Source organism: Perca flavescens, chromosome 19 (assembly GCF_004354835.1).
Source record: "Perca flavescens isolate YP-PL-M2 chromosome 19, PFLA_1.0, whole genome shotgun sequence".
NCBI classification, from domain to species: Eukaryota; Metazoa; Chordata; class Actinopteri; order Perciformes; family Percidae; genus Perca; species Perca flavescens.
The window spans coordinates 1,197,136-1,217,478 of NC_041349.1; the positions used below are offsets into that span (position 1 = coordinate 1,197,136).

The window sequence follows — 20,343 nt, forward strand, 5'->3', positions numbered from 1 at the left end:
ATGAAAACCATGTATCTCCAGAAAGGGCCGGCCCTAGACTTTTGGGGGCACCAAGCAGGATTTGGCTTGGGGACTCCACATTGTAACATGTTGCCACTGCACTTGGCACTTAACCATGAGCTATGAGCTCTACTGTGGGACATTTTAAGCGCCCTTGGGGCCTTCTGGTAGCCAAGGGGATAAACCTGTAAACACATAAACCCAGCGCACTACAGCTGTAATGTTAGTACAGCCATGAAAGCAGTAAACAAACAAACAGGATCAACAGAAATAGATGCTACCCGCCCTGAAACCCCCAAAATATGGCATGTTTCTAACAGTTACGTGACCAGAGACGTAAAAACCCCCTGGTAAATATTGGAGATGTATTTGAAAGATGGAGACAGCTTAGAGCCCAAAAGGATGCAGAGTTGGCTTATTTTCTCCTGAACAGGTTAGCATTAGCTTCAGGCTAATTTATCACAGCTACTAGGGATGGGCATTTTATGTCATTTCAACATTTGTGTACTCACATTGAATTATATAGCTAGAGTACCCGAGTTGGTTACTCGCAAAAATAATTGAGACATAGCCAGTAAAGTGATCCCGACTGGTCCTGGCTAGTCCTGGCTAACGCCGCCATGCTAACCCTGCTAACCCTGCTAACCCTGCTAACTGCTAACGTTACCGGGGGACCAGGCAAGCAGCCCATGGCTGTTTACAAAGTGTAGTTCAGCGGCCGGAGCCGACAACGGTGAGTTATTATAAGCCACGAGAGGGGGGCTGTAAATCGGGAAGAGAGGACCGTGATTTTACAGTGTGTTTAGCGATCATTGCCGTAATTCTGTGTTCAGTCGGCAAAGTAGTGGTATTTTTAGTGGTTCATATTGTAATTCTAAGCCAAGGAAGTGTGTCTGTCTGGCGTGTGGAGAGGACAGCAAGGTTGTGGGATTTTTAGCAGTTTAAGCCTAGCAGTTAGGCTAACCGACATAAAATCATGCCAATCTCTAGGTATGGTGAAGTCTTTCTAAACTATCTTTTAATAAACTGTCTGGACACTTACAAAGATCTCAATGCTGGGGTTAACATGTAGGGACCCTCATTATGCTACCATGGAAGTATGGTGATATTTTGAGCCTTGTTAGTGGTGAAGAAATACAGATTTATATTTACTTTACCCTCTGACCCGACGACCGAGAACGGTCGACTCGGTACACGTGTTATGTACCCCTAGGGTCATTTTGTGCCGGATTTGTCCTTTAAAGCAACACTATGTAACTTTTCCTCTTCAGTCCCCCTACAGGTTGGAAGAGGAATTGTCCCATTATGATTATGTCTCATTGGAACTACAGATCAGCTACCCGATCTGGCAGACTTGCATAGTGCGGTTATAGCCGGTAGAGAGCCGCAAAGGGAATGCAGAAGTGCCGTTCAGCCTGTTATGAGTTGATGAACCACTGGAACAATTTTGGAAACATAAAAAAAAAAAAAAAAAAAAAAAAAAAAGGTACAAAAAGTCACACAGTTCAAACAAAAAGTTGCTTTAAGATCAGTTGTTCGTCCCAAGATTTTTTAAATTAAGAATACTCCTTTGTTGCAGCATTAGTTAAATAGCGCTAGCAGTTGAACCCTGAACTCAAAATATTTTATTACAGGAATATAAACTAATTTTGAGTGGAATTAATCCCTTCAAAAGGGAGGGAGCGTAATATGTAGTGATAACAGGATAACATCCATGGTGTTCAGAAGATAAAGTTACTGCTGGTCAGCCTTCATTGTGGAGAGAAGATCAGAATACAAAAACTCAGCTATCAGGGCATGAGGAGGAGGCAGGAGGGAACATGTTGGCTCTGAAACATGTTCACTATGAGGCAGTGTGAAGGCGCTGGTGAGTTTTAAGGCTACTACTCTGAGAAAACATTTTTCCACATTGTTCACACCAGTACGGCTTCTCTCCAGTGTGAATGCGCTGGTGAGATTTAAGGCTACTACTCTTAGAAAACATTTTACCACATTGCTCACACCAGTACGGCTTCTCTCCAGTGTGAACACGTCGGTGGATTACTAGGTCACTACTACAAGAAAAGGTTTTACCACATTGATCACAGCTGTAAGGTTTATCTCCAGTGTGAATGCGTTGATGGCTTTTTAGGTTACCCCGTCGTGCGAAAGCTGCCCCACATTGATCACAGCTGTAAGGTTTATATCCAGTGTGAATGTGTTGATGTCTGTTTAGGGTATTCTGTCGTGCGAAAGCTGCCCCACATTGATCACAGCTGTAAGGTTTATCTCCAGTGTGAATGCGATGATGTCTTTTTAAGGTACTCTGTTGTATGAATGCTGCCCCACATAGATCACAGCTGTAAGGTTTGTCTCCAGTATGAACTCTCTGATGAATCTTTAAATATCCAGATGATGTGAAGGATTTGTCACAGTGTTGACAGTGGTGACGTTTGGGTCCCTTTCTTCCTCTCCGTTTCTATAACAACAGACAAACAGAGAGAGAGAGAGAGAGAGAGAGAGAGATTGAGAGAACAAACTTCTTTAAACCTTGCTCTCACAATTTTAACTCCTCATACAATAATTTATGAAGGAATATATGTGCCGGATGCAGACATGTTAACAGTGTTCACAAACTGTCCAGCCTTTACTTCAGAGACAATCGTGCGGCACTTTGTAACACACGTTATAATGCTCGCCAAGCTGCTAGCGTGGCATGCCCTCATACTCTGCTTCTGACCGAGTAGTCCTTACCTACAGTGGGGAATACAATATTTAATACACTGCCAATTTTGCAGGTTTTCCCACTTACAAAGCATGTAGAAATCTGTAACTTTTATCATAGGTACACTTCAACTGTGAGTGATGGAATCTAAAACAGAAATACAGAAAATCACATTGTACGATTTTTAAGTAATTCATTTGCATGTTATTGCATGACATAAGTATTTGATACATCAGAAAAGCAGAACTTAATATTTGGTACAGAAACCTTAGTTTGCAATTACAGAGATCATACGTTTCCTGTAGTTCTTGACCAGGTTTGCACACACTGCAGCAGGGATTTTGGCCCACAGACATTTTCCAGATCCTTCAGGTTTCGGGCTGTCACTGGGCAATACAGACTTTCAGCTCCCTCCAAATATTTTCTATTGGGTTCAAGTCTGGAGACTGGCTAGGCCACTCCAGGACCTTGAGATTCTTCTTATGGAGCCACTCCTTAGTTGCCCTGGCTGTGTGTTACGGTCGTTGTCATGCTGGAAGACTCAGCCACGACCCATCTTCAATGCGCTTACTGAGGGAAGGAGGTTGTTGGCCAAGATCTCGCAAAACATGGCCCCATCCATCCTCCCCTCAATACGGTGCAGTCGTCCTGTCCCCTTTGCAGAAAAGCATCCCCAAAGAATGATGTTTCCACCTCCACACTTCACGGTTGGGATGGTGTTCTTGGGGTTGTACTCATCCTTCTACTTCCTCCAAACACGGCGAGTGGAGTTTAGACCAAAAAGCTCTATTTTTTGTCTCATCAGACCACATGACCTTCTCCCATTCCTCCTCTGGATCATCCAGATGGTCATTGGCAAACTTCAGACGGGCCTGGACATGTGCTGCCTTGAGAAGGGGGACCTTGCGTGCACTGCAGGATTTTAATCCATGACGGCGTAGTGTGTTACTAATGGTTTTCTTTGAGACTGTGGTCCCAGCTCTCTTCAGGTCATTGACCAGGTTCTGCCGTGTAGTTCTGGGCTGGTCCCTCACCTTCCTCATGATCATTGATGCCCCACGAGGTGAGATCTTGCATGGTGCCCCAGACCGAGAGAGACTGACCGTCATCTTGAACTTCTTCCATTTTCTAATAATTGCGCCAACAGTTGTTGCCTTCTCACCAAGCTGCTTGCCTATTGTCCTGTAGCCCATCCCAGCCTTGTGCTGGTCTACAATTTTCTCCCTGATGTCCTTACACAGCTATCTTGTCTTGGCCATTGTGGAGAGATTGGAGTCTCTTGTTGTTGTTGAGTGTGTGGACAGGTGTCTTTCATACAGGTAACCAGTTCAAACAGGTGCAGTTAATACAGTTAATGAATGGAGAACAGGAGGGCTTCTTAAAGAAAAATTAACAGGTCTGTGAGAGCTGGAATTCTTACTGGTTGGTAGGTGATCAAATACTTATGTCATGCAATAAAATGCAAATTATTTATTTAAAAATCATACAATGTGATTTTCTGGAATTTTGTTTTAGATTCTGTCTCTAACAGTTTAAGTGTACCTATGATAAAAATTACAGACCTCTACTGTACTGGCCAAAAGTTTGGACACACCTTCGCATTCAATGAGTTTTCTTTATTTTCATGACTATTTACATTGTAGATTCTCACTGAAGGCATCAAAACTATGAATGAAATGGAATTATGTCCTTAACGAAAAAGTGTGAATGAACTGAAAACATGTCTTATATTTTAGATTTCTCAAAGTAGCCACCCTTTGCTTTTTTGATAGCACTGCAAACCCTTGGTGTTCTCTCAATGAGCTTCATGAGGTAGTCACCTGAAATGGTTTTCCCTTAAAAAGAAGGATTTTTTTCCCTTATTAATGGGTTTGGGACCATCAGTTGTGTTGTGCAGAAGTCAGGTTGATACACAGCCGACAGCCCTATTGGACAACTGATAGAATTCATATTATGGCAAGAACCAATCAGCTAAGTAAAGAGAAACGAGTGGCCATCATTACTTTAACAAATGAAGGTCAGTCAGTCCAGAAAATTGTGAAAACTTTGAATGTGTCCCCAAGTGCAGTCGCAAAAACCATCAAGCACTACAATGAAACTGGCTCACATGAGGACCGCCCCAGGAATGGAAGACCAAGAGTCACCTCTGCTGCTGAGGATAAGTTCATCCGAGTCACCAGCCTCAGAAATCACAAGTTAACAGCAGCTCAGATTAGAGACCAGATGAATGCCACACAGAGTTCTAGCAGCAGACACATCTCTAGAACAACTGTTAAGAGGAGACTGAATCAGGCCTTCATGGTCAAGTAGCTGCTAGGAAACCACTGCTAAGGAGAGGCAACAAGCGGAAGAGATTTGTTTGGGCCAAGAAACTCAAGGAATGGACATTAGACCATTGGGAATCTGTGCTTTGGTCTGATGAGTCCAAATTTGAGATCTTTGGTTCCAACCGCCGTGTCTTTGTGCGACACAGAAAAGGTGAACGGATGGATTCTACGTGCCTGGTTCCCACCGTGAAGCATGGAGGAGGAGGTGTGATGGTGTGGGGGTGCTTTGCTGGTGACACTGTTGGGGATTTATTCAAAATTGAAGACATACTGAACCAGCATGGCTACCACAGCATCCTGCAGCGACATGCCATCCAATCTGGTTTGCGTTTAGTTGGACCATCATTTATTTTTCAACAGGACAATGACCCCAAACACACCTCCAGGCTGTGTAAGGGCTATTTCACCAAGAAGTAGGGCTTTGACTTTTGCCCAAAAATCATATTCGAAGTTCGTTTGTTTATTAATATTCGAATATATTTGAATATTTATTAATAATATTTTGACCATTCAATGTCTTCAGTTTAGAAAAAAAAAAATTAAAAGTCAGACGCTGGATTAAACACAAACAGTATGCTTTCGACAGGAAGTTTGGAGCTTTCACCGTAGCCTACGTAAAGTGGTCTGATGTTTATACTCGTGTGCTGGTGTGTGCGTCGAGCCGGTGTGTGTGGGCGGTGTTGCCAACTTAGCGACTTTTTTTCACAAAAGCGACTAGCGACAAATCTGGCGACTCTCTTTAGAAAAGACAGCGACTTTCTGTAAAATAAAAAGAGTCGCCAGTATTGTCCAGCGAGCACGCAATGTATTTCTCTCCTGTTGCCGCCGAAACAGTCTCCTCTCTCTTCTGTTGTGTGACTGAGGAACAGCCCCCCCCCTCTCTCTCCTCATGAGCAGCAGCACTGAGCAGGCAGGTAGAAAGGGGAGAATGGACAGGATGCGGGGCCGGTGTAGGTAGGAGAGACAGCGGAACGCAACAGGAGAAAGACGCCGCTGAGCTGGCCGGGCCCTGGTCTGGCCCTGGTCTGGTCTGGCCTGGCCCTGGTCTGGCCTGGCCCTGGTCCTGGCCCTGCGCAAGCCAGCCTTCTTTGAGAATTCGGGGGGAATGCAACGCTACCAAGCCACGGCCAAGAGATGTGCGTCGCTGCAACGTGTGGTTACATTTTGAAATGCGTGAAAAAGCCTCGGAATCTGAACTGAAAACAACGTTTACAAGCAAACGCATTTACAAAAAATAATGCCCATAACAGGTTCGAATATTAAGGGCTTGCTAATATTCGTTCGAATATCATTATTTTTTTAAATATTCGAATGATATTCGAATAACGAAGTTCGGAGTCAAAGCCCTACCAAGAAGGAGAGTGATGGAGTGCTGCGCCAGATGACCTGGCCTCCACAGTCACCAGACCTGAACCCAATCCAGATGGTTTGGGGTGAGCTGGACCGCAGAGTGAAGGCAAAAGGGCCAACAAGTGCAAACATCTCTGGGAACTCCTTCAAGACTGTTGGAAAACCATGTCAGGTGACTACCTCTTGAAGCTCATCAAGAGAATGCCAAGAGTGTGCAGAGCAGTAATCAGAGCAAAGGGTGGCTACTTTGAAGAATCTAAAATATAAGACATGTTTTCAGTTATTTCACACTTTTTTGTTAAGTACATAATTCCATATGTGTTCATTCATAGTTTTGATGCCTTCAGTGAGAATCTACAATGTAAATAGTCATGAAAATAAAGAAACACATGGAATGAGAAGGTGTGTCCAAACTTTTGGCCTGTACTGTACATGCTTTGCAAGTAGGAAAACCTGCAAAATCGGCAGTGTATCAAATACTTGTTCTCCCCACTGTAGGTACTGTCAGGGTACGCCCTCAAACTCTGCTTCTGACTGGCTAGTAGTCCTTACCTAGGTACTGTCAGGGTACGCCCTCAAACTCTGCTTCTGACTGGCTAGTAGTCCTTACCTAGGTACTGTCAGGGTATGCCCTCAAACTCTGCTTCTGACTGGCTAGTAGTCCTTACGTAGGTACTGTCAGGGCACACAATCATACTCTGCCAATTTTGGTGCGTTTTTGAGTATGTTAAGCCCCTCAAAAAGGCAATTAATTAAAGACATTTACTCAATAACTCAATGGGCTCCTACAACTTCCTTTCTCCATATTTGATCTCAAACAACAGAATGATCCAAGGAGCCTCGACTCTCTTCCTGGTTTCTTTAGAGTGGTTGTTGTGTCCTGAACACTGACCTGAACATCGCTGCTATCAGAGTCCCAGTCTGCTGCTTGTCTTCTGGGGACCTTGTTGGTATCAGAGTCCCAGTCTGCTGCTTGTCTTCTGGGGACCTTGTTGGTATCAGAGTCCCAGTCTGATGCTGGTCTCCTGGGGAACTTGGTGCTCCGCTGCTCCTGGTTCTGGTTGTCCTCCTCCATTCCTCTCTTGTCCTGAAATCCAGCAATGATCACAATGTTAAAATAATAACAGGGCTTAACTGAACAGCAATATGTACCTGTTGTATTTTAATGCAGGCTAATAATAATAATAATAATAATAATAATAATAATAATAATAATAATAGGGATGCACCGAATCCAGATTTTTGGGGTTCGGCTGAATACCGATTCCACTGGTTAAGATTCTGCCGAATCCGAAACCGAATACCGAATCCTCCCACCATCCTCAGTCCATGAACACAGTAAACACATGAATGAAGTAAACAGTGACTGTCCTTCCTTTGCCGTACCTGAAGTTACTGCATTTTGGTAGATTCCTTCATGTACAATTCATATTCTTTCTGATGTTTCAAACCAAATGTTGTAACAGCGGCCATGTTGTGTATTGTTTAGGGTCCACGGCACCACCAGACAAATCAGCATTGCAAATTAAACATGTAGCTGGACTTGAATTATCTTCTTTTGAGTGAAAGTACTGCCAAACAAGACTTTTTCTGTTGAACGCATTGAACGCTCCAGCTACGTAAACACCTTCCCGTAATCAACAGCGCCGTCATTACAGCGACCAGCGTAGCGTGCCTAGCGCAAGCCGTAGGGTTCGGTGGGAAAAAAAATTCTACGGTTGAGCAGAAACCCGACCCCATCAAAAAGCCCAATATTCAGCCAAGTCAAGTTAGAAGCTGAATCCTGGATTCGGAGCATCCCTGAATAAGGTAAAAGCACTACTGAGTGAACAGAAAAAGCTCCAGGATTAATAAATCCTGGCTGTTAGCCTGGTCCAGGGGTGCACGATATATTGACTTAATATCGTTATTGCGATATCACGAAAGTGTCACAATAAGTATAGATTAATTTAACAGGCTCCAGAGCCCCACTATGTGAACCCAGGCAAGAGATAACAGGCTCCAGGGCCCCCTGCCTCGCTCCTAACTAGGTGCAAGATATATATCGACTCAATATAGGTATTATATCTGAATTGTCGCAATACGTATGCAATATTTAATTTATTTTGTGGAGCGCTGTGTCCCGTCCGTTGGCTGTGTGGCTTAGTTGTGTTTGAATTAGAGCTTGAAACTCTATAATGATCACGTTTGATTGGCCAGTTACCATGCCACTGGCCTACTGAGCGTACCACGGGGCCACTACGTGACAAACCCTATGGAGCGTACCACGTGTTCACTATGTGATGAACCCTATGGAGCGTACCAAGTGACGTGTGTGCATATTTCAACAGAGTGACAGTGTAAGTGAAAAAATAGATAGACAACAAAATAGAACTAATCATGAGCGCATGATAATATCCAAACAAAAACAAATTAGCCAAACAAGCCTAGATAGCGAGTGTTCTTGCTAGTGGCACGAAGTACGACAAGAACTTGAAGAGACATACCTAAATCACCAATGCTATAATTTGGCCAAAGATATGATGCCCATCCACACAGTGGATAAAAAAGGCCTCAAGAAGAATCCTTTTGGAAGATAGACAGACAGACAACTGACAACAACCCAAACCACTAAACCCTCCCTCCCCCTGCACAACAACAATACACAACACCAAGTATCTATACATTATTAAACAGTAAACTGCAGTATCATTCACTGGCACCAGTGGGCTATCAGTAGTAAGGTGCCACATCGTCAGTGACATTTTAATAAAGTGCAGTATTATCACACAGAAAGGATCAAGTTATTTTCCCTAACTTATTCAGTAGTGTAATGCTGGTAGGAAGAAATGATTGGCGAGCCCGGTTGGTTTGTAAGGAGGGCAGCCTTATCTTCTGCCTGACGGCAGCACCTTATACACCTGGAATAGGATGAAGTAGCCCATCTAAATATACACTACTGGTCAAAAGTTTTAGAGCACCCCAATTATTTTAGTTTTTTATTGAAATTTTAGCAGTTCAAGTCCAATGAATAGCTTGAAATGGTACAGAGGTAAGTGGTGAACTGCCTGAGGTTAAAAAAAAGTAAGGTTACCCTAAACTGAAAAAATAATGTACATTTCAGTATTTTACAAAAAGGCCTTTTTCAGGGAACAACAAATGGGTTAACAATGTAAAGCTGTTCTGCAGCAATGGAGGTTGATCAAGCTTTGAAAGTTGGTGCTACCAATTCCCACAGGTGTTCACACTGGTCTGGATTACTTACAGCCCCCTCTGTTTGTATAAACGTATTGTTGGAACACACTGTGGTACCGTACCCTCGTGAGCATTATTTGAACAGTATTGTACTGCAGAAAGTAGTGTGTTGCTATAAAAATGTTGGGAAAAAGGCAATTAACAATGGAAGAGAGACAGACCATCATAACACTTAAGAATGTTGGTCTTTCCTACGGAGAAATTGCGAAGAAAGTCAAGGTGTCAGTGAGTACAGTATTCTTCACCATCAAAAGGCACTTAGAAACTGGGGGAGACTCTGACAGGAAGAGGTCTGGCAGACCCAAAGCCACAACAGAATCAGAAGACAAGTTTCTGAGAGTCAACAGCTTGCGTGATAGGCGGCTCACAGGACAACAGCTTCAAACACAGCTTAATAGTGGTCGTAATAAGAAGTCTCAGTTTCAACTGGAAAGAGAAGACTTGGATCTGCAGGTTTGATAGGTCCAGTTGCAGCAAGAAAGCCATTGCTAAGACATCAGAATAAGAAAAAGAGGCTTGCCTGGGCCAAGAAACATCGCCAATGGACTACTGAAGACTGGAAGAAGGTGTTATGGACTGATGAATCAAAATTTGAAATCTTCGGTTCATTCGAAAGGATGGTTCCTCAGTGTGTGACAACTGTCAAACATGGAGGAGGAAGCGTGATGGTCTGGTGCTGTTTTGCTGGATCCAGGGTCGGTGATTTGTACAGAGTGAAAGGCACCCTGAACCAAAACGGCTACCACAGCATTTTGCAGCTCCATGCAGTACCCTCTGGTATGGGTCTAGTTGGTCAGGGGTTCATCCTACAGCAAGATAATGACCCAAAACATAAGTCCAAGCTATGCCAGAACTACCTTAGCAAAAAGAACCAGATGGTAAGCTTAAAAACATGGAGAGGCCAGCACAGTCACCAGACTTAAACCCCATTGAGCTGGTTTGGGATGAACTGGACAGAAAAGTGAAAGCAAAGCAACCTCCAAGGGCCACACATTTATGGGAACTTCTGCAACAGAGTTGGGAAGAACTTTCTGAAGAATATTTGATTTCCATTGTAGAAAGAATGCCACAAGCCGTTATATCTGCCAAAGGGGGCTACTTTGATGAGTCAAAAATGTAGACTACATTTGGTTACATTTTGGTTTATAAATTGATTCCATGATTTATTTTTTAACTTAAATCGTTCATTTGTTATATTCTTTCATTTCAGAGTACAATACGACATTGAACTGCATGCATTTCAATAAAAACCTGCAAAAATTGGGGTGTTCTAAAACTTTTGACCAGTAGAGTGTGTGTGTGTGTGTGTGTGTGTGTGTGTGTTGCTAAGTAACTGTTGCTACTTTGCGATTGAGAAAGCGGAGTAGCAGATTCATGTTCTGTGACACTGATTGATAAACAACAGTTAGGCTATAGTGTAATAATAATATACTGTAACTGTATATAATATTTATATACATATAGTATTGACTTAAGATGGAAAATAAGCAGCTTGGGTTTTTGTATTTGGTCCCATTTGAAGATAAAGCCCTGTTCTGACTGTATTCTGACTGTAGCTGGATGTGTTCTAGTGTTTGTACACACACACAGAGACACACAAACACACACACGACTGTGCGGGACGATGTTTGGAAGAAGTCGAAGGATGCGAGAGTGTGAAAAGACTAGAGATGGTCCGATACCATTTTTTGCTTCCCGATACCGAGTACCGATCCGATACCAGTGGGTCATATATTTTATTGTTTTAACAGCTGTACACTACTATCTCTGTATGGATGTGATATTATTTCTATCTTTGTGAAACATGAACAAACACAAACCATGAATGCCACAGAACTTTCTTTTATTGTCCACTTTGACAGTCAGTTATAACAGAAAAAGAACATAAATAATCTATTTTAACATAGATTTTCTTTAGGGCTTTATTACGTGGTATCGGATCAGTGCATTAACTCCAGTACTTCCCGATACCGATACCAGCGTTTTAGGCGGTATCGGAGCCGATACCGATACTGGTATCGATAGGGCCACTCTGTCTAAATCAGAAGGTATTTCCAAAGTGATTTATCCATGTCACTCCCTGGATGTTTCTTCCAGTAATGTTAAGAAAGCCAATTCAATTGTTTTCCAACTCCTGTGGAAAAACAGAAGCCATTATATTAAGAAATCCCAGCTGGTTAAAGAGTATGATATGGGTGGTATTAAAGCATTGGACTTTGAATCAATGTTTGGGACCCTTAAGATTAACTGGTTGAAAACATATCTATCACAACCAGATTCTATGTGGTTTCACATACCCAGACATTTATATATATATATATTTATCTCTAGTAAAGACATGAACATACGTTTAAAAGAAGACCGGGAGGCGCGTGCAAAGCTGTGGCCACTGGTCCAAGAAGCCAGAAAGGTAAACGGGCCTTCTTCAAAGGATACGCTCTGATCGATAACCGGAGAGTGGACCCAAACTGAACACTTCTTTTCTTATCATTTGAATGGCTGTCAGAAATTCAGCCTACAATCACATTTTTCAGTGAAACTTTAATCTTTTTGTTTGACGTAAACGCTCCGATATTTAAGTATTACCACTACCTGCACTTTGTTTGGTAATGCATCACTGAACATTTGAGGTTGAATAACCTGATGCTAAAACTGGAGCATGGTTAATGTTACGTTGATGATTCCAAATATTTTTGCACGCCAGTATATGGCAGGTACTGAATGTTTACCTTGTTTACCTGTTCATATATGGTATTGAAACTGCTCACCCCTCGATATCTCTCTTGTTATGCCAAAATTAAGAATATTATAACAAAGTAGGCGAAATTGATTTTATATTTAAATAGAACTTTGCTAGAATAGCTGTTAAGTTTCTCTTTCTCCCTCTACGGTTTCTAGAGGGCTAGTTACACAAACCATGGAGATTTAGGACCAACTACTCATTCCTGCGCATCGTTGTGCTTTTCACCGACTGCAAGAGCCAGGTGGACACAGAGGGAGGGATTTTAACTGCTATGGGTCTGATTTAAAAGCTTATTCTGTACAGAACTCCTGTAGTGAGGCTTATAGTTATGTTTAGAAGTCAGAGAGACTAAATCTGTTCAGATTACAGATCATCTCCAGTCTGTTGTTAATTAAAATCAGCAACAGATCACATGTAGAGCATTTTGACAGCTACTCTGTCATAATAAAATCAACTGGAGACTATAGGAGCTGATATATGGGTCTGAAAAAAGTTTATTAAATCGGAATCGGACCACAGTGTTTGTGTCACTTCCTGTTCAGCCTGAATGCTGCTGGAATCAGCTGAAAACTGTCCCACTTGAGAGCTGATTTTCGTCCCCCCCCGCTGCTGCCGCCTGCTCTCGTCTACTTTACAGGCGAGGAGCAGCTCATCTCCAACAAGCCTGATTTCTGCGCTCATATCTGCGCTGGTTCCTACGTTAGGTTGATAAATGAGGGCCACTCTGTCTAAATCAGAAGGTATTTCCAAAGTGATTTATCCATGTCACTCCCTGGATGTTTCTTCCAGTAATGTTAAGAAAGCCAATTCAATTGTTTTCCAACTCCTGTGGAAAAACAGAAGCCATTATATTAAGAAATCCCAGCTGGTTAAATAGTATGATATGGGTGGTATTAAAGCATTGGACTTTGAATCAATGTTTGGGACCCTTAAGATTAACTGGTTGAAAACATATCTATCACAACCAGATTCTGTGTGGTTTCACATACCCAGACATCTTTCTTCAGCAATGTGATTTTGAGGTGACCAAAATTCCTGTTAAGTTGTCAAACTTCCACAAACAAGTTCTCAAATATTGGAAAATGATATTTACCCATAACTTTTCTCCACATGGATCCACCTTATGGAACAATAGGGTCATTATAATCAATAGGAATTCATTGTTCAGGTATGATTGGTATGAAAAGGGCATTGTTTTTGTGAATGATATTGTAGATGATAATGGTAACTTTTTTGGAATATCTTTCTTAGACAAATATAATTTAAACTGTACATGTAGAGAATACAATAAGATATGTAAAGCAATACCTGTACCATTATTACAGTTAATTCAACAAAACCCTTACCAGCTTTACCAAATTTAGTCATTAATGATTGTACTTTATTTGACAATAAATGTAATAATAAATATATTAGTGATGCTTTGAAATCTAAATGATGTTTTGGTTATAACAGAGGATTGTGTGTACAGGTTTCCGAACATGGACGCATCGTCCATAGAAAAAGCACATTTTAAATTCATTAAATGGCCCATTTCCCCAAAAGTCAAAGAGACTCACTTTAAAATAATCTACAAGATATATCCGGTCGCTGACTTTCTTAGGAAGAGATTCAAATTTGATGGAGGAGCAACACACGGAGCCCACCTGAAATCATCGAGTGCCGGCGCATGCGCAGCTCAGCCTTCTCCTCGCTTTGATCTCCGTGATAAAGAGCTTTACCTGAGTGTGTGTGTGTCTTTACCTCGAGCTCTGTCTCCTAAAACGGTCCAATAAGATCAGCAGCTAACACACTACACAGCTATTCTACCGCTAACACGAGACATATATATATCACAGGGGAACAATGGCACTTCCGCTTTCCTCCTACTCAGGGCTTTTCACAATAAAAGTTTTAAATGAAAGAAGGCCAGTGGCGCCGGCTAGAGCTCAGGAGGGGAACTACACACACACACACTGTTAATTATATATACACTACATATATACATATACACTATACATATATATATATATAGTTAGTGGTGTACTGGAACTGAGTACATTTACTCAAGTAGCCTACTGTACTTAACTCAAAGTACTTCTACTTTACTTGAGTGTTAAATAATCTACAGCATTATCATAACTAAAATAATGTAGAGGTATAAAGAGAAATTAAAAAATATAAATTCATTTTGAGCATTTTACTTTACTTTTTCACCAGACTCCATGTAAATAATCAGGACTTTTATCATCATAAAACACACTTCATTCAAAGTGGACAGAAACTAAATGAAACTACCAAAAGCCGTCTTGGTTCATCTTTCCACTGTTCCAACAATCACCACTCTGGTTTGGTTGAAATAAACCCTTAATTCACCCATTTACATGTGGAGATATGGTGGCTCTATACACACTAAAAGTCCTGATTATTTACATGGAGTCTGGTGGAGATATGCTGGCTCTATACACACTAAAAGTCCTGATTATTTACATGGAGTCTGGTGGAGATATGCAGGCTCTATACACACTAAAAGTCCTGATTATTTACATGGAGTCTGGTGGAGATATGCTGGCTCTATACACGCTAAAAGTCCTGATTATTTACATGGAGTTTGGTAGGTTTGGTGATACACGCTAAAAGTATGTATATATTTTCTGCATGTAAGAAATGGCAGCGACATGTTTCCTCCACCAGAGGGCGCCACTAGTATATATTATTCATCAGTCAGTCAGTGGGACTGATGATAGAAACAAGCTGCAATGTAACCCTATGACCAAACCCACCAGACTCCATGTAATTAGCGTGTATAGAGCCAGCATATCTCCACCAGACTCCATGTAAATAATCAGGACTTTTAGCGTGTATAGAGCCAGCATATCTCCACCAGACTCCATGTAAATAATCAGGACTTTTAGCGTGTATAGAGCCAGCATTTCTCCACCAGACTCCATGTAAATAATCACTACTTTTAGCGTGTATAGAGCCAGCATATCTCCACCAGACTCCATGTAAATAATCACTACTTTTAGCGTGTATAGAGCCAGCATATCTCCACCAGACTCCATGTAAATAATCAGGACTTTTAGCGTGTATAGAGCCAGCATATCTCCACCAGACTCCATGTAAATAATCAGGACTTTTAGCGTGTATAGAGCCAGCATATCTCCACCAGACTCCATGTAAATAATCAGGACTTTTAGCGTGTATAGAGCCAGCATATCTCCACATGTAAATGGGTGAATTAAGGGTTTATTTCAACCAAACCAGAGTGGTGATTGTTGGAACAGTGGAAAGATGAACCAAGACGGCTTTTGATAGTTTTATTTAGTTTCTGTCCACTTTGAATGAAGTGTGTTTTTTAGGATGATAAAAGTCCTGATTATTTACATGGAGTCTGGTGGTGTTTGGTGATGGTGATTTCAGGGCTGTTTCCCTCGGAGGTTGTCTGGAGGGTAATCATGTTGAACACTAACTGATTCTTCACAGCAACATCTGCTCTCTGAGTGGTTAATGGAGCGTGAAATCCACAGCAGCTAAAGTGAATCAGACACAAACACACACACACACACACACACACACACACACACACACACACACACACACACACACACACACACACACACACACACACACACACACACACACACACACACACACACACACACACACACACACACACACACACACACACACACACACACACACACACACACACACACACGTTTATCAGCCGGACATTTTCCAACAGAAGGAGAACCTCTGGGTAAAAGGTCAAAGGTCATCGGCGTCTCACGATGAATCCCGTTTAATGAACGAGGAGCGCTCACTTTATCCACCTGAGCCAGAGGAATCCAACACACCCCTCTGCTCAGACATCTGTGTGTGTGTGTGTGTGTGTGTGTGTGTGTGTGTGTGTGTGTGTGTGTGTGTGTGTGTGTGTGTGTGTGTGTGTGTGTGGAGGAATTAACCGAACTCTCAGCGTCTCGGTCAACAGTTTAAAATAATATTAGCCTAACTAACCACACACAGACACACACACACACACACACACACACACACACACACACACACACACACACACACACACACACACAGACACACACATGCTGGTTTCATGGGTGATTAAAATAAGAAAGTGAGAGCAGCTGTGGAGGAAGAAGAGTAAATATGAGCGTCTGTAGTTCAGGACTTCGTCCCGTGATGGAGGAGGAGAGAGACTAACAGTTAATTACACTTTGCTACTAATTTCAGATCCTTGATGTCATTTTCCAAACATCTAGACACAAAACTCACAATCACTTGTAACACAGACTGTCCAATGTTCAAAACATTGCATCATTCATTCATATCTTTAAATAAATCTTGCACAATCACTGGTTCATAAAACTAATTCATGGTGAAATACCACTAAAACATTACTTTAGATCAGCCACACACAAGCTACCCATAGTTCCACTGGGTCATCGTTCTTACAATCATTAAATATTGTAGTACAACATAGGTGATACATGTTTCATTATGGTACTACGTATAAATATATCCCTGTAAAAGTACTGCAGTAGTAGAGAGAATACTACAGACACAGTGGAGTCATTGAACAAAACCTGAAATGTACTGATGAAAAACAATACAGGACGATCACAACATGGTTGATTTGAATCAAAGCTAAAATACATAGCTAGGAAATGGAAAAGAAAAGACAGTAGTACTGTAGTACTGTAAAACATCTAATGCAGCGTTTCTCAACTTGCTTGTACTTTAAAAAGCAAAACAAAGATGTGATTACTGTACTTCTACATCTTCATCAACTCTGGCTTGGCAAAAAGATGACAAAAAGATTACGAAAAGATGACGAAAAGATGACGAAAAGATGACGAAAAGATGACGAAAAGATGACGAAAGGATGACGAAAAGATGGCAAAAAGATGACGAAAGGATGACGAAAAGATGGCAAAAAGATGACGAAAAGATGACGAAAAGATGACGAAAAGATGACGAAAAGATGACGAAAAGGCGACAAAAACAGACTTTTTTTGTGCTAATGAACATTTCTTAGTCATATTTGCTTAGTTTTACTTCTAAAACTAGCTATAACTTTAGATTAGAGACCTTTTTTTGTGCTAATGAACATTTTTTAGTCATATTTCCTTAGTTTTACTTCTAAAACTAGCTATAACTTTAGATTAGAGACCTTTTTTTGTGCTAATGAACATTTTTTAGTCATATTTGCTTAGTTTTACTTCTAAAACTAGCTATAACTTTAGATTAGAGACCTTTTTTGTGCTAATGAACATTTTTTGCTAATGAAAAAAACTCAAAACAGTCATCACTTGTAACACAGACTGTCCAATGTTCAAAACATTACATCATTCATTCATATCTTTAAATAAATCTTGCACAATCACTGGTTCATAAAACTAATTTATGGTGAAATACCACTAAAACATTACTTTAGATCAGCCACACACAAGCTACCCATAGTTCCACTGGGTCATCGTTCTTACAATCTTTAAATATTGTAGTACAACATAGGTGATACATGTTTCATTATGGTACTACAGGACGAAAATGTGACGAAAAGGCGACAAAAACAGACTTTTTTTGTGCTAATGAACATTTTTTTCTCATATTTGCTTAGTTTACTTCTAAAACTAGCTATAACTTTAGATTGCAGACTTGTTTGTGCAAACGAAGATATAATATTGACGTGTTATCTATTCTCAAACGGTTTTATTGTCAATTTTTGTGGCTTCATATTTGTAATTGTTTTAAAAAACACTTTTGGCGGACTTTATTTTGTTAACGGACATTTGAAAGGGTTCTATTGTAAACTCGGTGGCTTCATATTTGCTCCTTTTCCCATCTAAAACTAACGTTAGTTAACACACTTTTATTTCTATTTCTAGTAGATAAAACTAATGTTTAGTTTTATATTTCTAGTCACCAAAGTCTAATTCTACCATAGCCATACGTAGGAAGACATACCATCACATTGTGTGGATATGTTAATGAATTCAGATCAAATTAATTCATGTACAGTGACATCATATTGTTTCCATTTCTATTAACTATTCAGGTTGTCAGTGAGACAGTGTACTTTGTGCTTGGGGGCTTCTAATGTCAACTTACTACAACTTTAACCTGCAATACCAGGACCAAGCTGCATGCTCACTGGAGTTCATTCAGAGGTTTCCCACATATGACACACCTGGATGGACTTTTTATTGATTAAAGGTGCAGTAGGTAAGACTAATAACACTAGCTTTCTGTCATATTAGCTGAGACTGAGCCTATGTTCCAGTAGAACTACATGAGTTATGTAATATAAAATAAATCAGCTCCTCTGGCTCCACCTACAGCCTGGAGTGCGATTGGCTCCCGGTTGATTTTCTAGCACGAGCTGCAGAAAGGTTTCCCAAAACTCGGGTGAATATTGGAGTGACTTTTCAGATTTTAAAGATCTGAAGAACGATGCAGACGTTAGCCACGTTTCCTCTCGACAGGTAACATAATCACCATGAATGATTTATCTTTCACTTGGTTATTAGGAGTCAGAAGTCCACAGAGCTGCGCTGGTGAGGATGATCGTAACGTTAGCACAGTGGTCGGTCTGATGTGATGCTGGAAGGGCTAACGCTAGCCTGCTAGTTAGCATCGTTTTACTGTTAGTGAGTAAAGTTAACGTTGTGTTTAGTGTTTAGTTATTGAACATGTTGTCTAACATGCCTAGTGTCAAACTCCCTTAGTGTGGGCGGGGCTTAGGAGACGGTTTGGGCTGCAGCAGAAAGGGGGGGACTGAGAAGTTGTTGATGTTCAAATTTGTTGGCAAAGTCCTGGATCTTCACCATCTCACCTACTGCAGCTTTAATTAGTGGAATTATTTCCCTTATTAATAAAAAAGCAAAGGGTGGCTACTTTGAAGAATCTAAAATATAAGACATGTTTTCAGTTATTTCACACTTTTTTGTTAAGTACATAATTCCATATGTGTTCATTCATAGTTTTGATGCCTTCAATGAGAATCTACAATGTAAATAGTCATGAAAATAAAAAGGAAACACATTGAATGAGAAGGTGGGTCCAAACTTTTGGCCTGTACTGTATATATATATATATATATATATATATATATATATATATATATATATATATATATATATATATATATATATATATATATATATATATATTTTATTTATTTTATACTTTGTTATGTCTCTAGGAGAGACACCAGGGTAGTGTTGGAGGTGACCTTTTATTTAAAGTCCAGTGGTTCTTTTAACCTTCTTTTAGTATCTGTCCATCTTTTAAACAGCCCCCTCTCTTTTATATAACCCAGCCTGTTTTTTAAGGAGTCCTTTAAGTGTTTTATTCACACCAGTGGTCCCCTTGTGTCCGTGCCCCTCGTAAGGCAAGGCAGCTTTATTTGTAGAGCACATTTCAGCAACAAGGCAATTCAAAGTGCTTTACATGAAACATAAAACATTAAAAACAGTTAGAAAACAATTAAAAACAATTTCAAAGCATTAAAACAATTAACAACAATTTAAGATCATTAAAAGACAAGAATAAAATGTACAGTGCAGCATAAGAATTTTAAAGAAAGAGCAGTTAAAAATAGGTTATTTAAAGAAAGGCAACATCAAAAAGATAGGTCTTCAGCCTGGATTTAAAAGAACTGAGTTGCAGCAGACCTGCAGGTTTCTGGGAGTTTGTTCCAGATATGTGGAGCATAAAAACTCAACGCTGCTTCCCCCTGTTTAGTTCTGACTCTGGGGACAACAAGTAGACCTGTCCCAGACCACCTGAGAGGTCTGGGTGGGTCATAGTGTAGCAGACCTGTCCCAGACCACCTGAGAGGTCTGGGTGGGTCATAGTGTAGCAGACCTGTCCCAGACCACCTGAGAGGTCTGGGTGGGTCATAGTGTAACAGACCTGTCCCAGACCACCTGAGAGGTCTGGGTGGGTCATAGTGTAACAGACCTGTCCCAGACCACCTGAGAGGT

The 20,343-nt window shown here is 40.9% G+C and overlaps 2 protein-coding genes and 1 pseudogene across 2 annotated transcripts in view; 1 reads left to right on the plus strand and 2 right to left on the minus strand.

The window, feature by feature from the left end:
• LOC114546086 (zinc finger protein 208-like) overlaps positions 1-14,200 on the minus strand; it is a 110,600-nt pseudogene extending 96,400 nt beyond the window's left edge.
• Positions 1-20,343, plus strand: part of LOC114546103 (zinc finger protein 721-like) — a 1,066,380-nt gene that overhangs the window by 187,839 nt on the left and 858,198 nt on the right. The window lies entirely within an intron of this gene.
• LOC114574094 (zinc finger protein 239-like) lies at positions 1,468-14,183 on the minus strand. The gene is made up of 3 exons (XM_028606411.1): positions 14,080-14,183; positions 7,274-7,468; positions 1,468-2,458 (listed from the first exon to the last, which is right to left on the minus strand). The coding sequence occupies exons 2-3, from the start codon at positions 7,454-7,456 to the stop codon at positions 1,844-1,846; spliced, it is 798 nt and encodes a 265-aa protein (XP_028462212.1). The 5' UTR covers positions 7,457-7,468; positions 14,080-14,183; the 3' UTR covers positions 1,468-1,843.

Coding starts and splice junctions, on each gene's coding strand:
- LOC114574094 (XM_028606411.1), bottom strand. CDS start 7,456: ATGGAGGAGGACAACCAGAACCAGGAGCAGCGGAGCACCAAGTTCCCC. Junction 2,459..7,273: donor CTGATAGCAGCGATGTTCAG/GTCAGTGTTCAG, acceptor CTGTTGTTATAG/AAACGGAGAGGAAGAAAGGG.